Source organism: Hippocampus guttulatus, chromosome 9 (assembly GCF_054856545.1).
Source record: "Hippocampus guttulatus isolate MCC_2025c chromosome 9, RoL_Hgut_1.0, whole genome shotgun sequence".
Lineage (NCBI taxonomy): Eukaryota > Metazoa > Chordata > Actinopteri > Syngnathiformes > Syngnathidae > Hippocampus > Hippocampus guttulatus.
In genome coordinates this window covers 13,841,561-13,856,525 of record NC_141269.1, presented here as the reverse complement: position 1 = coordinate 13,856,525, position 14,965 = coordinate 13,841,561, and the positions used below count along the sequence as shown (strand labels likewise).

The 14,965-nt window shown below is 40.8% G+C and overlaps 2 protein-coding genes across 2 annotated transcripts; one reads left to right on the top strand and one right to left on the bottom strand.

Moving 5' to 3' along the window:
* Nucleotides 1-284: 284 nt before the first annotated feature.
* sid4 (secreted immunoglobulin domain 4) lies at nt 285-4,416 on the bottom strand. The gene is made up of 8 exons (XM_086120796.1): nt 4,271-4,416; nt 3,527-3,673; nt 3,320-3,454; nt 2,555-2,727; nt 2,297-2,483; nt 1,954-2,133; nt 1,408-1,674; nt 285-978 (listed from the first exon to the last, which is right to left on the bottom strand). Exons 1-8 carry the CDS (start codon nt 4,317-4,319, stop codon nt 974-976), a joined length of 1,143 nt encoding a protein of 380 aa, XP_085976922.1. The 5' UTR covers nt 4,320-4,416; the 3' UTR covers nt 285-973.
* A 785-nt stretch (nt 4,417-5,201) lies between these two features.
* mvb12a (multivesicular body subunit 12A) lies at nt 5,202-12,548 on the top strand. The gene is made up of 10 exons (XM_086120798.1): nt 5,202-5,336; nt 6,620-6,709; nt 7,696-7,779; nt 7,879-7,978; nt 10,412-10,541; nt 10,636-10,776; nt 11,222-11,322; nt 11,398-11,456; nt 11,586-11,651; nt 11,741-12,548. The coding sequence occupies exons 2-10, from the start codon at nt 6,620-6,622 to the stop codon at nt 11,819-11,821; spliced, it is 852 nt and encodes a 283-aa protein (XP_085976924.1). The 5' UTR covers nt 5,202-5,336; the 3' UTR covers nt 11,822-12,548.
* The last annotated feature ends 2,417 nt before the right edge of the window (nt 12,549-14,965 follow it).

Sequence of the window (14,965 nt, the reverse complement as noted above, 5' to 3'; positions counted from 1 at the left end):
ACTTCATTAAGAACTGATTTGAATCTTATGTAACAGCACATCTCTCTGGGGTCTAAGTTTTGCAAGAACGTGCTCAATCAGAATTTTACTGGCTGAATGTGTACAATGGTTCATATGAATACATCTAATGAAATGGTTTGCTCAGTTTTTCTTTCTTCATTGCAGTGGATACGACACACACAGAAAATCTCGGCCTGCCTCCTTGTTGTGGTTGAGGCCGTGAACGCTTCACAGCGAAAGTGCATGTCGCCCCCCCGTGGTCGAAAAGCAAAAATTCAAGGAAATTGAATGTGTTACAACACAGGGAACTTTCATTTTTCTGTACCACATCACATCTTTACACTTTATTTGTCTGTTTAATGGGATCAGTTAAACCCTCAGTAAAAAGTAATTATGACGCAGACATACACTTTTAAGGCTGTCAAAAATGTTGCATCGTCGTTATTGTAAGAAAGGATCTAATTATTTATTTTTTAAATAAGATATTTAAATTCAGTATCTTACATTACTACTGCATAATGAGGGATGTACTTTAAACGCATTTTAAATTGACCAAATGTAGTGTGTTGCATAATAAATGCTTACTAGTAGCCGAAGACAAAAACTAAACATTATGAATCATGGTTCGGTTCATTCTCAAATTGTAAAAAGAGTCTTGCGGTTTATGGTTGGAAAATTACATCTAGGTGATGGAGTACCAAATTAACTAAATTATACTTGGATACAGAGACATTTTCCATTCGTGTTTGGGAATCACTATTAAAAATCTGGGGTGGGGAAAACATTAAAATTGAAGTTAGTCATCTCCTCAGCCAGAAAAGTGATGCAAATTTTTCCATAGATCCCCTAATCCTTTAATACATCCATTAATTGAAAGGTTTGAGTTCAGCTTCATATGCACAGGAACAACTTGATACTTTCCATTTGCTGTCACAATTCAGGCTTGGGGGAACACTGCAAACATTTCAGTGGCCTAGGCTGGAGAACACACAAAGAAAAGAAGCGATGAGGTGGACATCACATCAGATTAATTTTATCGATCTGTTTCGTACAGTCTTATCCCATGTAGGATTTTGAGTGTGCTGGAGCCTATCCCAGCTGTTTTTGGGAAAAGGGTAGGGTTTCTCCTAGATTGGTCGCCAGCCACTCACAGGGCACACATTTAGAAAAAAAAAACATTCACACTCACAATCAGATCACACACGCATGCAGGCAAGGTTAATGGGCTCAAAAATAGTGCTGCTCTTCTGGAGCAAGGGTTGGGGGGGGGGGGGGGGGCAGCACCTTGCACAAGGTTGTCTCGACTGTAGTTATCTAATTGCAAAATTTTTTTTGTACCTCAGCAGGGCTCGAATCGTTCACCTTCAGTGATGAGCTACTGCCGCCTCATATGATGTCATGTCTCACCTTTAACATGGACTTTGGCCAGTGCCTCACCGGAGCCAATGTGGTTGGTTGCCACGCACTTGTATATTCCGCTGTCGCTACTTTTAACATGAGGGATGACAAGCTGTCCATCATTGGTGCTGTGACTTCCAGCAGGCAGGTTGCCTCTGCCCACCCGGCTCCACTGGAACTGAATGGGATGGGAGCCATGGGCCAGACAGCGCAGAGTAAGAGCATCACCGGGTTGGAGCTTCACCTGCTCAGGCAAAGAGGTGGCATAAGGAGGGCCTATGGCATAAGGAAAAAGAATAGATAAGAGACGAGAATAATCATCAACCACTATATAAACATAATCAGATTTTTGGGGGAATAGATGATACAGCAGAGTCACTATTTTCATTTACTGAACAGATATTATTTCTACCCCTTAAGCCCTTTGTGCGCCTGACCTCGTAACAGAACAAGCTTTAATCTGGTGCATCTCAACTCTTGACTTTAATTTTTCCTGTGTACATGGTCCCTTACAAATAATTGTAAGATGTGTTTGGGCATGCTTGGTTCACTCACTCTCCACCTCCAGCTGCGTGTATGCCTCGCTGAAGCCGTGTATGTTGGTGGCATTACAGATGTATTGGCCGGAGTCCTGTCGCCCCACACTGGTCAGTGTCAGGGCACCACCGGCTACAGTATGTTTCCATGGCAACGGGGCTCTAAGCTTGGACCATGTGATGACAGGAGGGGGAGAACCTGAAAGCAGTAGAGAAAATTTGACCCACAAAATACTATTGTACACTATTTTATGTTGTTTTAATCGGTTGTGTGTATGCGTGTGTGTGTGTGTGTGTGTATATATGTATATAAAGTGACAAAACTAATGGAGTTGAACTGTATAATAACTATGTCTTCTTACCAGCAGCTTGACACCTCATAGTGACGGTATGACCCTCCACAACTGTCATTTCCTTATGACTCACTGATGCCATGGGTGCACCAGGAACCCCTCCAAAGATGACCTCCACTTTGACCTCTGTCACACCCACGATGTTTTCAGCTTGGCAAATGTACACTCCTGCGTCCTCTGGACGCACTATAAGCCACTTAAAAGGAGGAGAAGGTGGTGTTATTTCAAAATACGGAACCTTAAATAAAAGCAGGGTTCGGGTATTACTTGTATGGTGTTGACACCATCTATCTCCTCAGAAAGCAGCTGCAGAGAGGAGCCCTGGCGTCTCCAGCTCATCTTAGGCCGTGGCCTGCCTGTTGCCCGACACTGCACTGATACCCGGTCGCCAATTTTGACCCTCAGGGGCCCAGTTGGTGACAGCCGCACTTTGGGAGGATCTGAAGGGAAGTACAGTACACCCGTATGAGGTCATGATGAAAGCAAAATGTCAGAGTGGGAACCTTCAAAGTTACACATCCTCTGGGGTACAATTTGGAGATACACATTTTCAAGAAAACTAAGCATCTAAACCCCCAGCCATAGTTTGTGCCAAACCAAGAAAAAGAAATGGGTGGCATCTCCCATTAAAAAAGGTACCAAACAAATCATGCAAGTGATTCTCTATGCTTGCAACCGCTGATGGGACAAGCCGAAAAGCACAATAAATGTCACATGAGGCTTTTGCCAAAATCTTCAGGCTTCTGCTAACACAAGATAAGCCTACCAGAGCCATATCCCACTTATGAGCATGTGGACACTTGTGGAAACACATTTTTTCAGTTCATTTTACTGGCCCTCTTGAAAACATTGGAATTTTCTTTAGATTACTTGGTCAAGTTATTGGTTGGGAAACATTTTTGAGATGGTATCTTTATCTTGGTCTGTTATGACCAAAACATGGCTTTTAAACAGGAGTCACCATTTTTAACTCTTTAAATGCTTCTTAAGATCTAGCTTTTTTGTTGGTGTGTAAGCAGTAGAGCAGCTCACATTTGATGTTGATCTGAGCTGAAGCAACGGTGGAGCCTGCCGAGCTGGATGCCACACATTGGTACTCGCCCTGGTTATTAGGTCGAGCATTAGCAATCGTCAGCACCACACCATTGGGACCAATCTTAACATTGTCTAGTGGAGGGAAAAATATAATTCTGTGAATAGATTAAGCACAACATAAGCATACAAGCTGACACTCCATACCTGCTAAGGCTTGATTATTGGCTCTCCTCCACTGCAGCTGGGTGGCATGAGCACCGCTCCCCACTTGGCACCTGAGGCTGACCGACTCCCCTTCACGCACGGTAGTAGTCTGGGGCTCCACTGAGACCACAGGACTTTGACCAGTGGCTACTCAGAGAAAGCATTCATTCCATGCACACGCACACACACGGGAGAACACGTATGTGCCATATGCAACTCTGTGAACCTTTAAACAGGCTGGAGTAAAATACAGTGTAAACCAACAGCAGCCCAAAACAAACAGACTGAGTAAATACACAGTCTCAACAGAAGTGACTCTGATGACTGAGCAAAAACAAGAAGAGTGTTTAAATTTGTTTCCTAATTAGGTACAGTTAACTATAATGTTATTTTTATTGTCGGTTGAAGGTGCTTACAATATTAAGAGACGTAGTTAACTTTGGCCTTGTTAATCCCGTGAGTGTGCCACCAACAATGGAGGTTTTTTTGTTTGTTTGTTTGTTTTTTTCAATGGAAATAAGGTATCCCAATTATGAGAGCTGTGTGTTTAAATAAAAATCTAACAAAATATCCTGCTCACGTTTTTTTTCAATTATTATTTTATGTGATTAATCAATTATTATTAATCAACTGTCTATTTGAAATGCTGAGACAACCACTTTCTCGTAAAACACAATTTAAGATAAACAGAGAAAAACACCTTCTCGTGTGTCAAAGACAACGAATAGAAATAATCCCAATTACCTGAACATAGCAGAGAGAAGAGGAGCAGAGCACAGGACAATGAGTCCATGATGTGGAGAGAAAAGAGTTCAATCACTTTCTGTGCTGGGTGGCAGTCTCTTTCTGTTCCAATCGCGGTCAACCTTTCACCCCTCACTTGGCACTCAACCTCCTCCCTATTCCTATTTCGAGGTCTCTAAAAGTGCTGGCGTCGAACTAAAACCTCACCAGTCACAATTTGGAAAATTTCATATTTTTTCAAAAATCTATACTGTTGGTCAGTCCACGTGTATGTGTATTACTTTTACAAATTATTCACCAAATTGTGTTGAAAAATGCAATGTTAATGCACGCTATGCGGCAACTTGTGCACGCTACGTTGACTTTGCATTAAATGCAGAGTACACCCTAAATTGGTCGCCAGTAGGAATTTAACCCTGTTGCATGCACAAAAGTCAGACAAGTGGGCCACTACAGCATCATTCAACAACAGCGTTATCCATTGCAGAACCATTTTTTATATGCTGTATCTTCACCTAGCTTAAACCTCACGTTACGCTTATTAAACAGTGTGTTATCCTTGTGGAAAGCTTTATGAGCTGGTGTCATTTAAAAGTGTGCATTAGGTTGACGATTTTATTCTAATGATTAAAATATAATCATTACTAATTAACTGTGACGTAACCATTATTTGTCACTGATTAACTTGAGTTGTAACTTCACCCTTGCGTTGATATTGTTTAATTTTTGACGAAAAGGGAAATGTATATTGTTAGGTAAAGGCTCTGTAGCTATTTATGTCATTGTTATGAACCATGATAATAATTGATAAGATTTAAGGCAAGTCTTGGAGAAACGGTTTTTGTAATATCATGGGTTGGATGCTGCCATCTAGCGTCAAGAGTCAGCAACTAAACACTGACGTTCGGGCGTGAGGTGTTGTGGGAGTTGTAGTTCATCCAGAATCAGGACTTCCTGCTTTTAACAGGAAAATCACCTTAAGACGCTGGAGACGTCGCACTCCATTGCTCTTTCCTGACTTGACAACTAATCTTCACACTTAAAAGAAGTGAAGACTTCCATACAGGTAGGTCAATGTCGTTGATGTGCTAAATTTGTGGAGCAGCACCGATTTAACTTATTTTGCGCAAACAAGTTTTGACGAATAATCGCAGCTGCTTGTGAGTTGAGACCGGCTGATCGTGTTTGCATTAAAAACGACACCGAACACCCTTTTCAGCTTGCTCATTTTTGTAAGTTTGTTTTCGACTCACTCTGCCTTGATACAAACCAAACAAATTGTTATGGAAAACTGTTTTAAGTAAATGTTGATCATGGGGTCGTTGGCATTAGTTGAACTAGCTGAAAAAAATCGCAAACGTGTATGCTGTACAATATTGTTTGTTTCATCCAAGATGCACTTGTCAATGTTGAACACATGCTTTTTCATTGTGATAGTAAAAATTTGAAACGTTTTTAAATTAATCTATAATCAGTTTAGTTTTACTTGGAATATTAGGTCTACCTGTAATAATCCAAATAAAATTGACCCAATTAAATAACATTTTAAAGAAATTTCCTGTGTTTACTACCACATTGAAAAAGGCTTAAGTTCAACATTCGCACATTTACTCTACATCGTTTATCTTTTGTACTGTGCTGTGTACGTATTGTGAGCTCTTTAATATGAATCTTAAACTACAAACGTAGTCGTGTCATGCACTGCTGTGGAATTTGAAACGTGACTTCATGATGACTCGCTCTGAATGGACTCAGCAATTCCATGTCTGGCTTCATCGAGTCATAACACCCCTATTTAAAGTGAATAGCAGCACTGTGTCTTGACCAACATATTGTGGCTCATGAATAACGAGCTTTCTCATCATTTAAACAGACCCTATTGTGCTTCTTATTTGACACATGGTCAACAACACGATGCTACTGTGGAATTAAAAATAATCTGAACAAAGTAACCAAAGTGGAGTTTTCTGCACACACTGGTCCCGACATTAGGTACATCTCCATCATGTGATGACATTAAATACAAAAAAAAAACTACACTATCGTCATTTTTCTGTACTTTTAGTGTATAGTGTAGACCTGCTGTGTATCATACTGATAGCTGTTTGTAATATTTTGGTTTGCAAGTTCATCTCAGTCAACAATAAAAATATTAAGTTAGCATACAGTTGAATTAAAACCTCTCTGATTGTATCAAAATCGAGCATTTTATATCCTACCAGTATCTCTTGGGGTTAAAAAAGTAAAACATACAAAGCCATTTCAAAGTGGTGACCTCAAACTTTTGAACAGGAGTGTTACCTCTAATTGCGGGTTCTTCTTATACCTTTTTTTTTCTCTTCCCCTCAGATGGCCACCACGGATCATGGGGCAGTCCGGCCACTGACAGCAGTGGCGTGGACATCCAACACTTCCACCTGCCCTAAAGACTTCATCTTGGTATGGGCAGAGAAGGAGATTACACATTTTTATTGCATGTGCTTGAGTTTTTATTCCTCCATAGACCTTTAAAAGTAAATAGTTCCTGAGATTTTCAGTTATTCTTTTCATTTATTATCAACACAGATGCAGTTCATGCTGAAACATTTTACTCTTATCAGGAAAATGATACACCATGACACTTGAAAATAATCAAATGGAAAACTAAAAATTGATTGAATGAACTGTTCCAAGGGCCAAAACAGAGAAGGCATTAAGTTGTAGTCTGAATTGTGCCTAATTAAAAATTAAACACTGATTTGCAAATTGCATTGATATACCGATACGCTGATCAGCCATGCTCAGATATGTATAAGAAATACCTTTCATACAGAAATTATGGATAGGTTTTGGGGAGAAAAACTAAACCTTTCATTTCAGGTCTGCAAATTATAAAAGCATGTTCCCTGCAATTGGCTGGTTACCAGTTTGTGGGGTGCACTCCACCTCTCACCCAGAAAGGCAGAAATCAGTGAGCGCACTGAGTGGTTTGGACTGTGACTTGCAAAAGATGGGCTCGTTAAAACTAAACAAACAAAAAAAAACCTCTATAAATCATTTTCAAAGGATTTAGCTTCCCACCAAGAGCGTACCAGATGCAACAAGTTGGTAAAGCACAGGCATCACCGCACATTGTAACAAAGACACTTTTCACCATAACACCTGACCTGGTCAATCACAATCTTGTTCACTTATGCCGAGTAGGCTGTGATTAAAATGAGCGTCTGGATAACTTTAGCTTGCCGGTTTGCTCAGGACTTTGGTATGTGGTTGCGGTAATAAGGCAGCGTAGTGATGAGCACAAACACGTCACACCTTTCTGTTTTGATCCTGTTCTTCATGTGCCCCCTGTGAGTTTTCTCCTCATGTTTATCGAAGACTCGGCTGAAATTGGGAATGGGAACGGTTGTCTGCCTATATTTAACAGTCCCTGTTTCGATCTGCAGATCAACATCACTGAGAATGGAGCAAACGCAAACTTCACACGCAGCTTCCCACCGAGATACAGTTATTACCTTTGTTACAGTAAGGTAACTGAGAAACACGTCCACTATTTCAGTAATCTCCTTTGGGATTTGCATCACCACAATACATCAGAGATTTCTCTCTCTCTCTCTCTCTCTCTCTAGGCCACTTCAGGTGGTATGGTTGTGTCAGACATACGGCTTATCACTGACAAGGACGCCATCCCTCATGGCTACTGCTTAATTGCGGAGCACCTGGAACCAAGTGAGCATATGAACATACATTTATGCATGGAAATTGATGTGGGAAGCAATCACATAACTCATACGTAGGCTTTTCTAAAATGTTCTATGGTCAGTTGTGGATTTAAAACCCATGGTGAATCTCGTCGTATAAAATACCACTTCAAAAACGATATGACAACTTGTATCAATGTCCTATAAATGAGGACGTGAAGTAGCTTGACTTAAAAACCACATTCACCAGACTATTCAGGGAATATTCCAATGAGCCTAAAAAGCATAAATGCAGGGCTCCACACTACATTTTATCTGTGCAAGTAGGAAGTGTATAGGCACAAATTAATCACTAATTGACTTGCTTAGTAAATATTCACATTTTCACCTGATGTATGGGCAAAAGTGTGGAGCAGAAGATTGTCAGCAGCAACAACAACAACAAATCAATGTAAAAAAGTTCATAAATTAGCAAACGTTTTGCTCACATATGTGCGAGTAGATGAAAAATGGATTGGATAAACTTTATTGTCAAATGTACTGTATGTGTAACATACAGCACAGATGAATGTCCGCGCCGCTATCAAAAGAAAAGTTAACAAAAAAATGACAAAATAATACAAAACAACAAACAGCGAATCAAAGTGTCCTTTTCACCAGTGGATCAAAGACGTCATGCTGCAATGTGCACACGTCTGCTACAAGCTAAGCTTGAAGCAACAAGAAGCGGTAGCATCCATTAACAAAAAAGAGAGCTGTACTTACCGAAATTTAAGGATCAAAATGCCACAGTTTAGGGGCAGTCTGGAGCCCTGTAAGTGCATTAGTGACACATGTACAATCACAGAAAATCCAACGGACTACAGAGGCATGCTAACTTCTGGTCGCATAGCGATTGCTTCAAACTCTTCGAAATATACTTGCAGTCTGCTGAAATTGCGTCAAGTTACCACAAAATGTCGTGTTGCCTTATTAAATTGCTCCAGTTTTCGAGGCGTTGGCAAAGCGATCAAAGCTCCATCTCTCATTAAAGGAGCCATTTGCTTTTTACAGTCCTGTACGTGCAGTTCCGTGTGAACAGGCAACTTATTTTGACACGCTCAACGTTGGTGATACAACACAAAAACAACCACAAAATAGACTAGAAAGCCTTTATTGTTACAGTCCGCGGTGCAGAAGCAACAAAATCAGGCTTATGAAAACAAAATACAACCAAGAATAACATCATAATCCTGACAAGCATGTAGTACTAACTGCAGAATGAGGATAAATGTCACAGGGCTTTGTGATGGTGTGGCCGACTTCAACGCCTCGCTATAGAGAATAAAAATGAGTCGTAATACAAGCTTTGACAAATGGGCGAGGGGGGGGGGCTTCTCTGATGTACAGAGGGGAGATCATGGCACAGTGTGGATCCACCCGAGATGTAATAAAGGCGTGGGTTGCTGTTTTTAAATCTTCTTGTGCCCACAAGGTGCTATAACCGAATCACCAGTATATTGTGGTCCACCATACCAAATGCTTCAGTTTGGACCAGGAGGACAAGACAGAGTCCCCAGAGTTGCTTACCATAAAGGAATACCATTAACAACCATTCACAAGGCAGACACTGTGCTATGCAGCATTTTAAAACCAGGTTGAAAAAAATTTCAGGACATGAAGCTCACCCAAAAATGTCTTCGCCTGATTGTGATCAACTTTAACAGTAGCAGCCCCAATTGCCATTTCTCTACACGTATTTTACAAAATCCTGCAGCTTGTTCGGCTTTGCAGTACTCCTGCCGAGCTGTGCGAGTTGTCTCATTGAACCAGGGCTCAGGTATAGTTTTGGGCTGACCCTTATGGTTTGGCAAAAGGAGTCAAACCGGGAGCTGAGCTCCTCTGCGTTGACAGAAGTTAAGCCAAAGGGAAGGAACAGCTAGTCAAAAGCAGCAGAGAACAGACCAGCAGTGAACAAGTTAAAAGTATGACAGCTTCAAGCATGAGCAGCAAATTTAAGTGCAGCGCAGGAGAAACCCATTTTAACGAGTGGACAAACAAACCAACAAACAGCCATGGAAAAAGCACTCATGATTTGCCTGGTCTCCGAGTCAAATACTTTACAGTAGTCACATAACAAAAAAAGGGAAAAATCTCATTATGATGCATTTCACTAAGACCTTCAACCATACGTTTCAATAATAAACACATTAAATTATTCACCATTATCCTGACAAGGAGAGATTTTTTTTTAATTGCTGCTCTTGGATCTCACACACACACAGAAGTATATACTGTATGCTGTATATAGTGCAAGTTAATGTTCTGCTAGCTGAACGTATCAAATTAATATGATAAATAACACAGAAAACAAAGAAGCCAGTTTGTATTTTGCTACTAGGCATTGTGCACACATCCTTCAGTACCATTTTTTTCTTCAGTTGATTAAATGTGTTAATACTTGGTGTATTTCTATCTGCAGAGGCCACCGTTTGGAAGAAGAAGCACATATGTGTGCGCGTCGTCCCGGTCGGTAGTGTCGACACAGCTGTCTTGGATATCAAACTGACAACCAAAAGCAAAATGATGTTACAGCACTACACTTATGTCGGGTAGGCGCCGTACTATCCACTACATTCATCTTACTTCATCCAGCTCTTCCTCACAATGCACTTTTAAGTACTGTTCAGTATATGTTGTTTACAGAGACATCCACGGCTACGTGCTGTGGTGCAGAAAGGGTCATTTTACCAGCTGCACGCCGCAAGCCAAGCCCCGCAGCGTCAGTCTGGACCTCCGCAGACTCTCACTGGAGCTCCCATCTACTCCCCAACCTCTAAAACCCAGGTACAGTTTTGTTGTCTGGAAGACATGCGTGCAGAGGAGAAATCACAAGTTCCTTTGTTTCGTTTCTGGCCAGACAGATACCTGTGGGCATCCATTTCGGGTCACCAAGCGATGAGTACAACTGTGGTTTAGCTAATATATTATTTCTATCATCAAAGTATGATATAAGGTGCATCGTGTGTGGTACAATATGGGTAAAATAGACTTGGAGACTCAACAGTCTAAAGTTTTGAATGAAATAATAAATGCATGCACCTTGTTAATAGTTTACGAATTTGTCAATTAATAGTATGCTCCGCTGACATCGGTGATCACATAGTTTGGATGTTTCATTCTGTAAATCTCACCAAATTTAAATGAATTTTCATTAGACCCTAACATGTTTTCTTTCATGCGTTTGGGAGATTTGAAGTTTTAGTCTTGGTGGGGAAATGTGTTTCTGCAGCAACCCTCCTCAAGTCCCTCAAGGTAAACTCAGCCACAGGCGCCACTCCCTCCACGGAACGGCGTCCAAACCAGTTGACAGCAGCATCCAGGGAATCACAGGTGACCGCACTGTTACTGTCAATTTGTGTTTTTATTGGTTTGCTACAATATGCTCTTTGTTTCAATTATCTGCAGCGCTAGATGGAGTGCCCTTCAGCCTTCACCCAAAGTTTAATATCAAGCCAAATGCTACGGTATTTCACAATTTATATCTTTTCCAAAGTGAACAAATCTGCTCCCAGCCAAAAAGTTTTGTTTGTGCAATATCTCACACGACAAAGGTCTTCTAGAATCATGTTAAGTTGTCCCCCTGTGTCTCTCAGAATCCTCAACTGAACTACCAGCTCAACAACATCCGTATAAAATCCCCCCAGGACATAGAAAATGAGGTAAGATCACCTGACTATTTCCTTTAATTCTGATTACATTACCCTTCCACATGTACTGTCAGTGTAATGACTTTGTATTCATTTTTCAGTATAACTACACCTTTTCAGTGGAGGAGTTTGCTGCCAAGAGGACCAGACCACTAGTGTCAAGATCCTCATCAGCTCAGTGAGCTTTGTTCTTTTCCATGGCAACATCTGACCTCCTGCCTTTGTGTAACGTCGCGGTACAAATGAAGGGACGTCACATCTCTGCGCAGCTTTAGAACATGAAGCATCTGAAGGAAGGGTGTGATTTAAAAGTCACGCATTAAGCATCTTTTTAAAATGTTAATCGTGGCATTTTCAAACATTCCGGTGAACTCTTCCATTTGAAGAAATATATTCTTTGCGGGAATAACAGAGTGAACAATGTTGTGAATATATGAATATTTAGCTGATTTGCTGTTTGGGATAAATCATCTGCAGTGCTAGTCCATCGTGATTGCTTTTACATGCTTCATTTACGGTGCAAATTTCAAGGATGCCCCAATACTGTCTGCTGTTGGCCACCTTACAGTGTACATTGCTGATTTGCTCAAAACACACACACGGGCCACATTTTGATTTTCTTGGTAAATGCATGTCTCTGCATGTATCCATCTTGAATGTCTGATACAGTATCTTATTTTGAGATCAGCAATATTTCCTCAAGTCCAATAGAAAACAGAGGAAGGACCTATTTTGGGGCCAGTTATCCTTATATATTAAAAAGTCATGAATCTACCTGCTTTTTGCTAGCATAAGATCCAGATATTTATCTACAGGATGTGATTGTACAATGTATAAATGTTCTTTTTTTATGCCCTCAAAAGTAACTGGATAATGCTTGAGGAAATAAAAAAAGAAGAATGAAGACAACTGAAATTTTATTTTTTTGTACTACTGTAAGAGCATTATTTGTGGATATTACCAAATGGGGAAAAAAACTGTTACCTTTGTCTTACAAAACATCACCCAAGGAAGTCCAAACCTCTACAGTACAATATAGTACTTAACAATCATTTTTTTATAGATATGAAAACATTAAATAAATAACATCGTACTCGCTAGCGATACTAATGCAGAAGACCCTACCTGTCTGTGTATGTACAGTATGTGTAATACAGCTACTCTGAAATTGCCCCCCCCCCCCATCAAAAAAAAAACGGATTGAAAACAAGCCCCTCTGCAAAGCAGTACTGTATTGGTTGACATAGCCTTGCAAAGTCCATACTTAAGTGAAAAGTTCGTCAATCTAGCTTGGGCCGCACATGAAGCTGAACCAATCAGAAGCGATAGTGAATGCATGTTTTGAATTAAAATTTTGTTGTGTTTATTTAAGGTAGTGAGGCTTAGCGTATTTACCCCCCACACTATATTGGGTTGGCATGAACACTCATTAGGGTTTCCGAACTATGATCAACGGCGTCATCAGAGCGTGGCCAAGGCCCCCCTATAAATTACTGCGGTCAGCCCAGCGTCCACTCACAAAGTTAAAGTCAAGTCAGCCGCCACAACGATTGTTAATACTCTGCGTTATGGTAATGTGCTGCCAGCGACTGCGGTCTGGACAGCCTCCACTCGCAAAATTGAAGTGAAGCCACCCACCAAAGCGATTGTTAATACAGTACTGTGCCGCCAGCGAGCTGTGTTAGACACCTTGAAAATAAAAGCTGTCCAACTAATGCATACACGTCAGTGGTTTGGATTTAAAATAATGTTATAAAATCACTTCTCAGCGGTCAGGCAACGATTAGTTCACCCAGGTAGAATACAAGCTGTCTCAGAATATCACCAAGGAGCGTTCTGAAGTCCATCCATCCATTTTCCGAACCGCTTGATCCTCACTAGGGTCGCGGGGGGTGCTGGAGCCTATCCCAGCTGTCTTCGGGCAGTAGGCGGGAGACACCCTGAATCGGTTGCCAGCCAATCGCAGGGCACACAGAGACGAACAACCATCCACGCTCACACTCACACCTAGGGACAATTTTAGAGAGTTCAATCAGCCTGCCACGCATGTTTTTGGAATGTGGGAGGAAACCGGAGTACCCGGAGAAAACCCACGCAGGCCCGGGGAGAACATGCAAACTCCACACAGGGAGGCCGGAGCTGGAATTGAACCCGGTACCTCTGCACTGTGAAGTCGACGTGCTAACCACTGGACTACGTTCTGAAGTTGAGATAGAAAAAAAAGTTAATGTTAACCCTCCATGAATTACTAAAATTTCACCCAATTTAAAAAAAAAAAGTTAAAACATTAAAAAGGAATTTTCATTATCCAAGAACCAGACCACGTCTAAGGAACACTCGGCTACGCCTGGTATCCAGTCATAATACTTTCATTAAGACCTGAAAGCCTCTGAAATCTGACCTTTTGACCTCTACGTCTGAATTCAAAAACTATTTAAAATTCAATTTTCATTATCCTGCAACCAGACCAAGTCTAGGGAACACTAGGCCACCCCAGTTATCCAACCAAAGTACTTTCATTAGGATCTGATGTCGTATTTAAAAAGCAAAGGCCTCTGAAATCTGACATTTTGACCTCTGCACTTCGATTTTGAAAAATCATTAAAAAAAGAATTTTTGTTATCCTGCAACCAGACCAGGTCTAGGGAACACTAGGCATCCCCCGGTATCCAACCACAGTACCTTTCATTAAAATGAGATGTTAACTTTAACTATAAAAGGCCAATAAAATCTGGTATTTTGACCTTTACACCTGAATTTTAAAAAAATCATTTGAAATTCAGTTTTCGTGCATGGCGACATAGCCATGCAGCCATAATACTTTCATTAAGATCAAATGCAATATTAGGATCTGATGTTGCATTTCAAAATAAAAGATTTCTGAAATCTGACATTTTGACCTTTACACCTGAATTTGAAAAAAAAAAAATCATGAAAATTTCATTTTTTGTTATCCCACAACCAGACCAAGTCTAAGGAACACTGGAGCACGCCAAGTATCCAACCATAATGCTTTCATTAGCATCTAATGTTGCGTTTCAAAATAAAAGGCCTGTCAAATTTTTACCTTTATGTCGGATTGTAAAAAATTTTAATAAATCATTGAAGTGGATGGCTTTTATTTGGAGGTGGCCAATGCTGCTTGCTGGCGGCAGGTTACTGTGATGCACAGCTTTCACAATCGCTGTGGCGGCTGGCTTGACTTCAACTTTGCGAGTAGAGGCTGGCCTGACCGCAGTCAACAAAAGCAGCTGTTCTGCCTGTTCCTGGACCAACAGGTGAACGTATGACTGTGTGGCCTTAATGAAATTGATAGCTAGCCTGGA

Excerpts from the sequence above, each read along its gene's own strand:
- sid4 (XM_086120796.1), bottom strand. The coding sequence starts at position 4,319 with ATGGACTCATTGTCCTGTGCTCTGCTCCTCTTCTCTCTGCTATGTTCA. Across the intron at positions 2,484-2,554 it reads ATGGTGTCAACACCATACAA|TGGCTTATAGTGCGTCCAGA; the intron begins GTAATACCCGAA and ends CCTCCTTTTAAG. Across the intron at positions 1,675-1,953 it reads CACGCAGCTGGAGGTGGAGA|GCCCTCCTTATGCCACCTCT; the intron begins GTGAGTGAACCA and ends CTTATGCCATAG.
- mvb12a (XM_086120798.1), top strand. The coding sequence starts at position 6,620 with ATGGCCACCACGGATCATGGGGCAGTCCGGCCACTGACAGCAGTGGCG. Across the intron at positions 11,323-11,397 it reads CAGCATCCAGGGAATCACAG|CGCTAGATGGAGTGCCCTTC; the intron begins GTGACCGCACTG and ends AATTATCTGCAG. Across the intron at positions 11,652-11,740 it reads CCCAGGACATAGAAAATGAG|TATAACTACACCTTTTCAGT; the intron begins GTAAGATCACCT and ends TTCATTTTTCAG.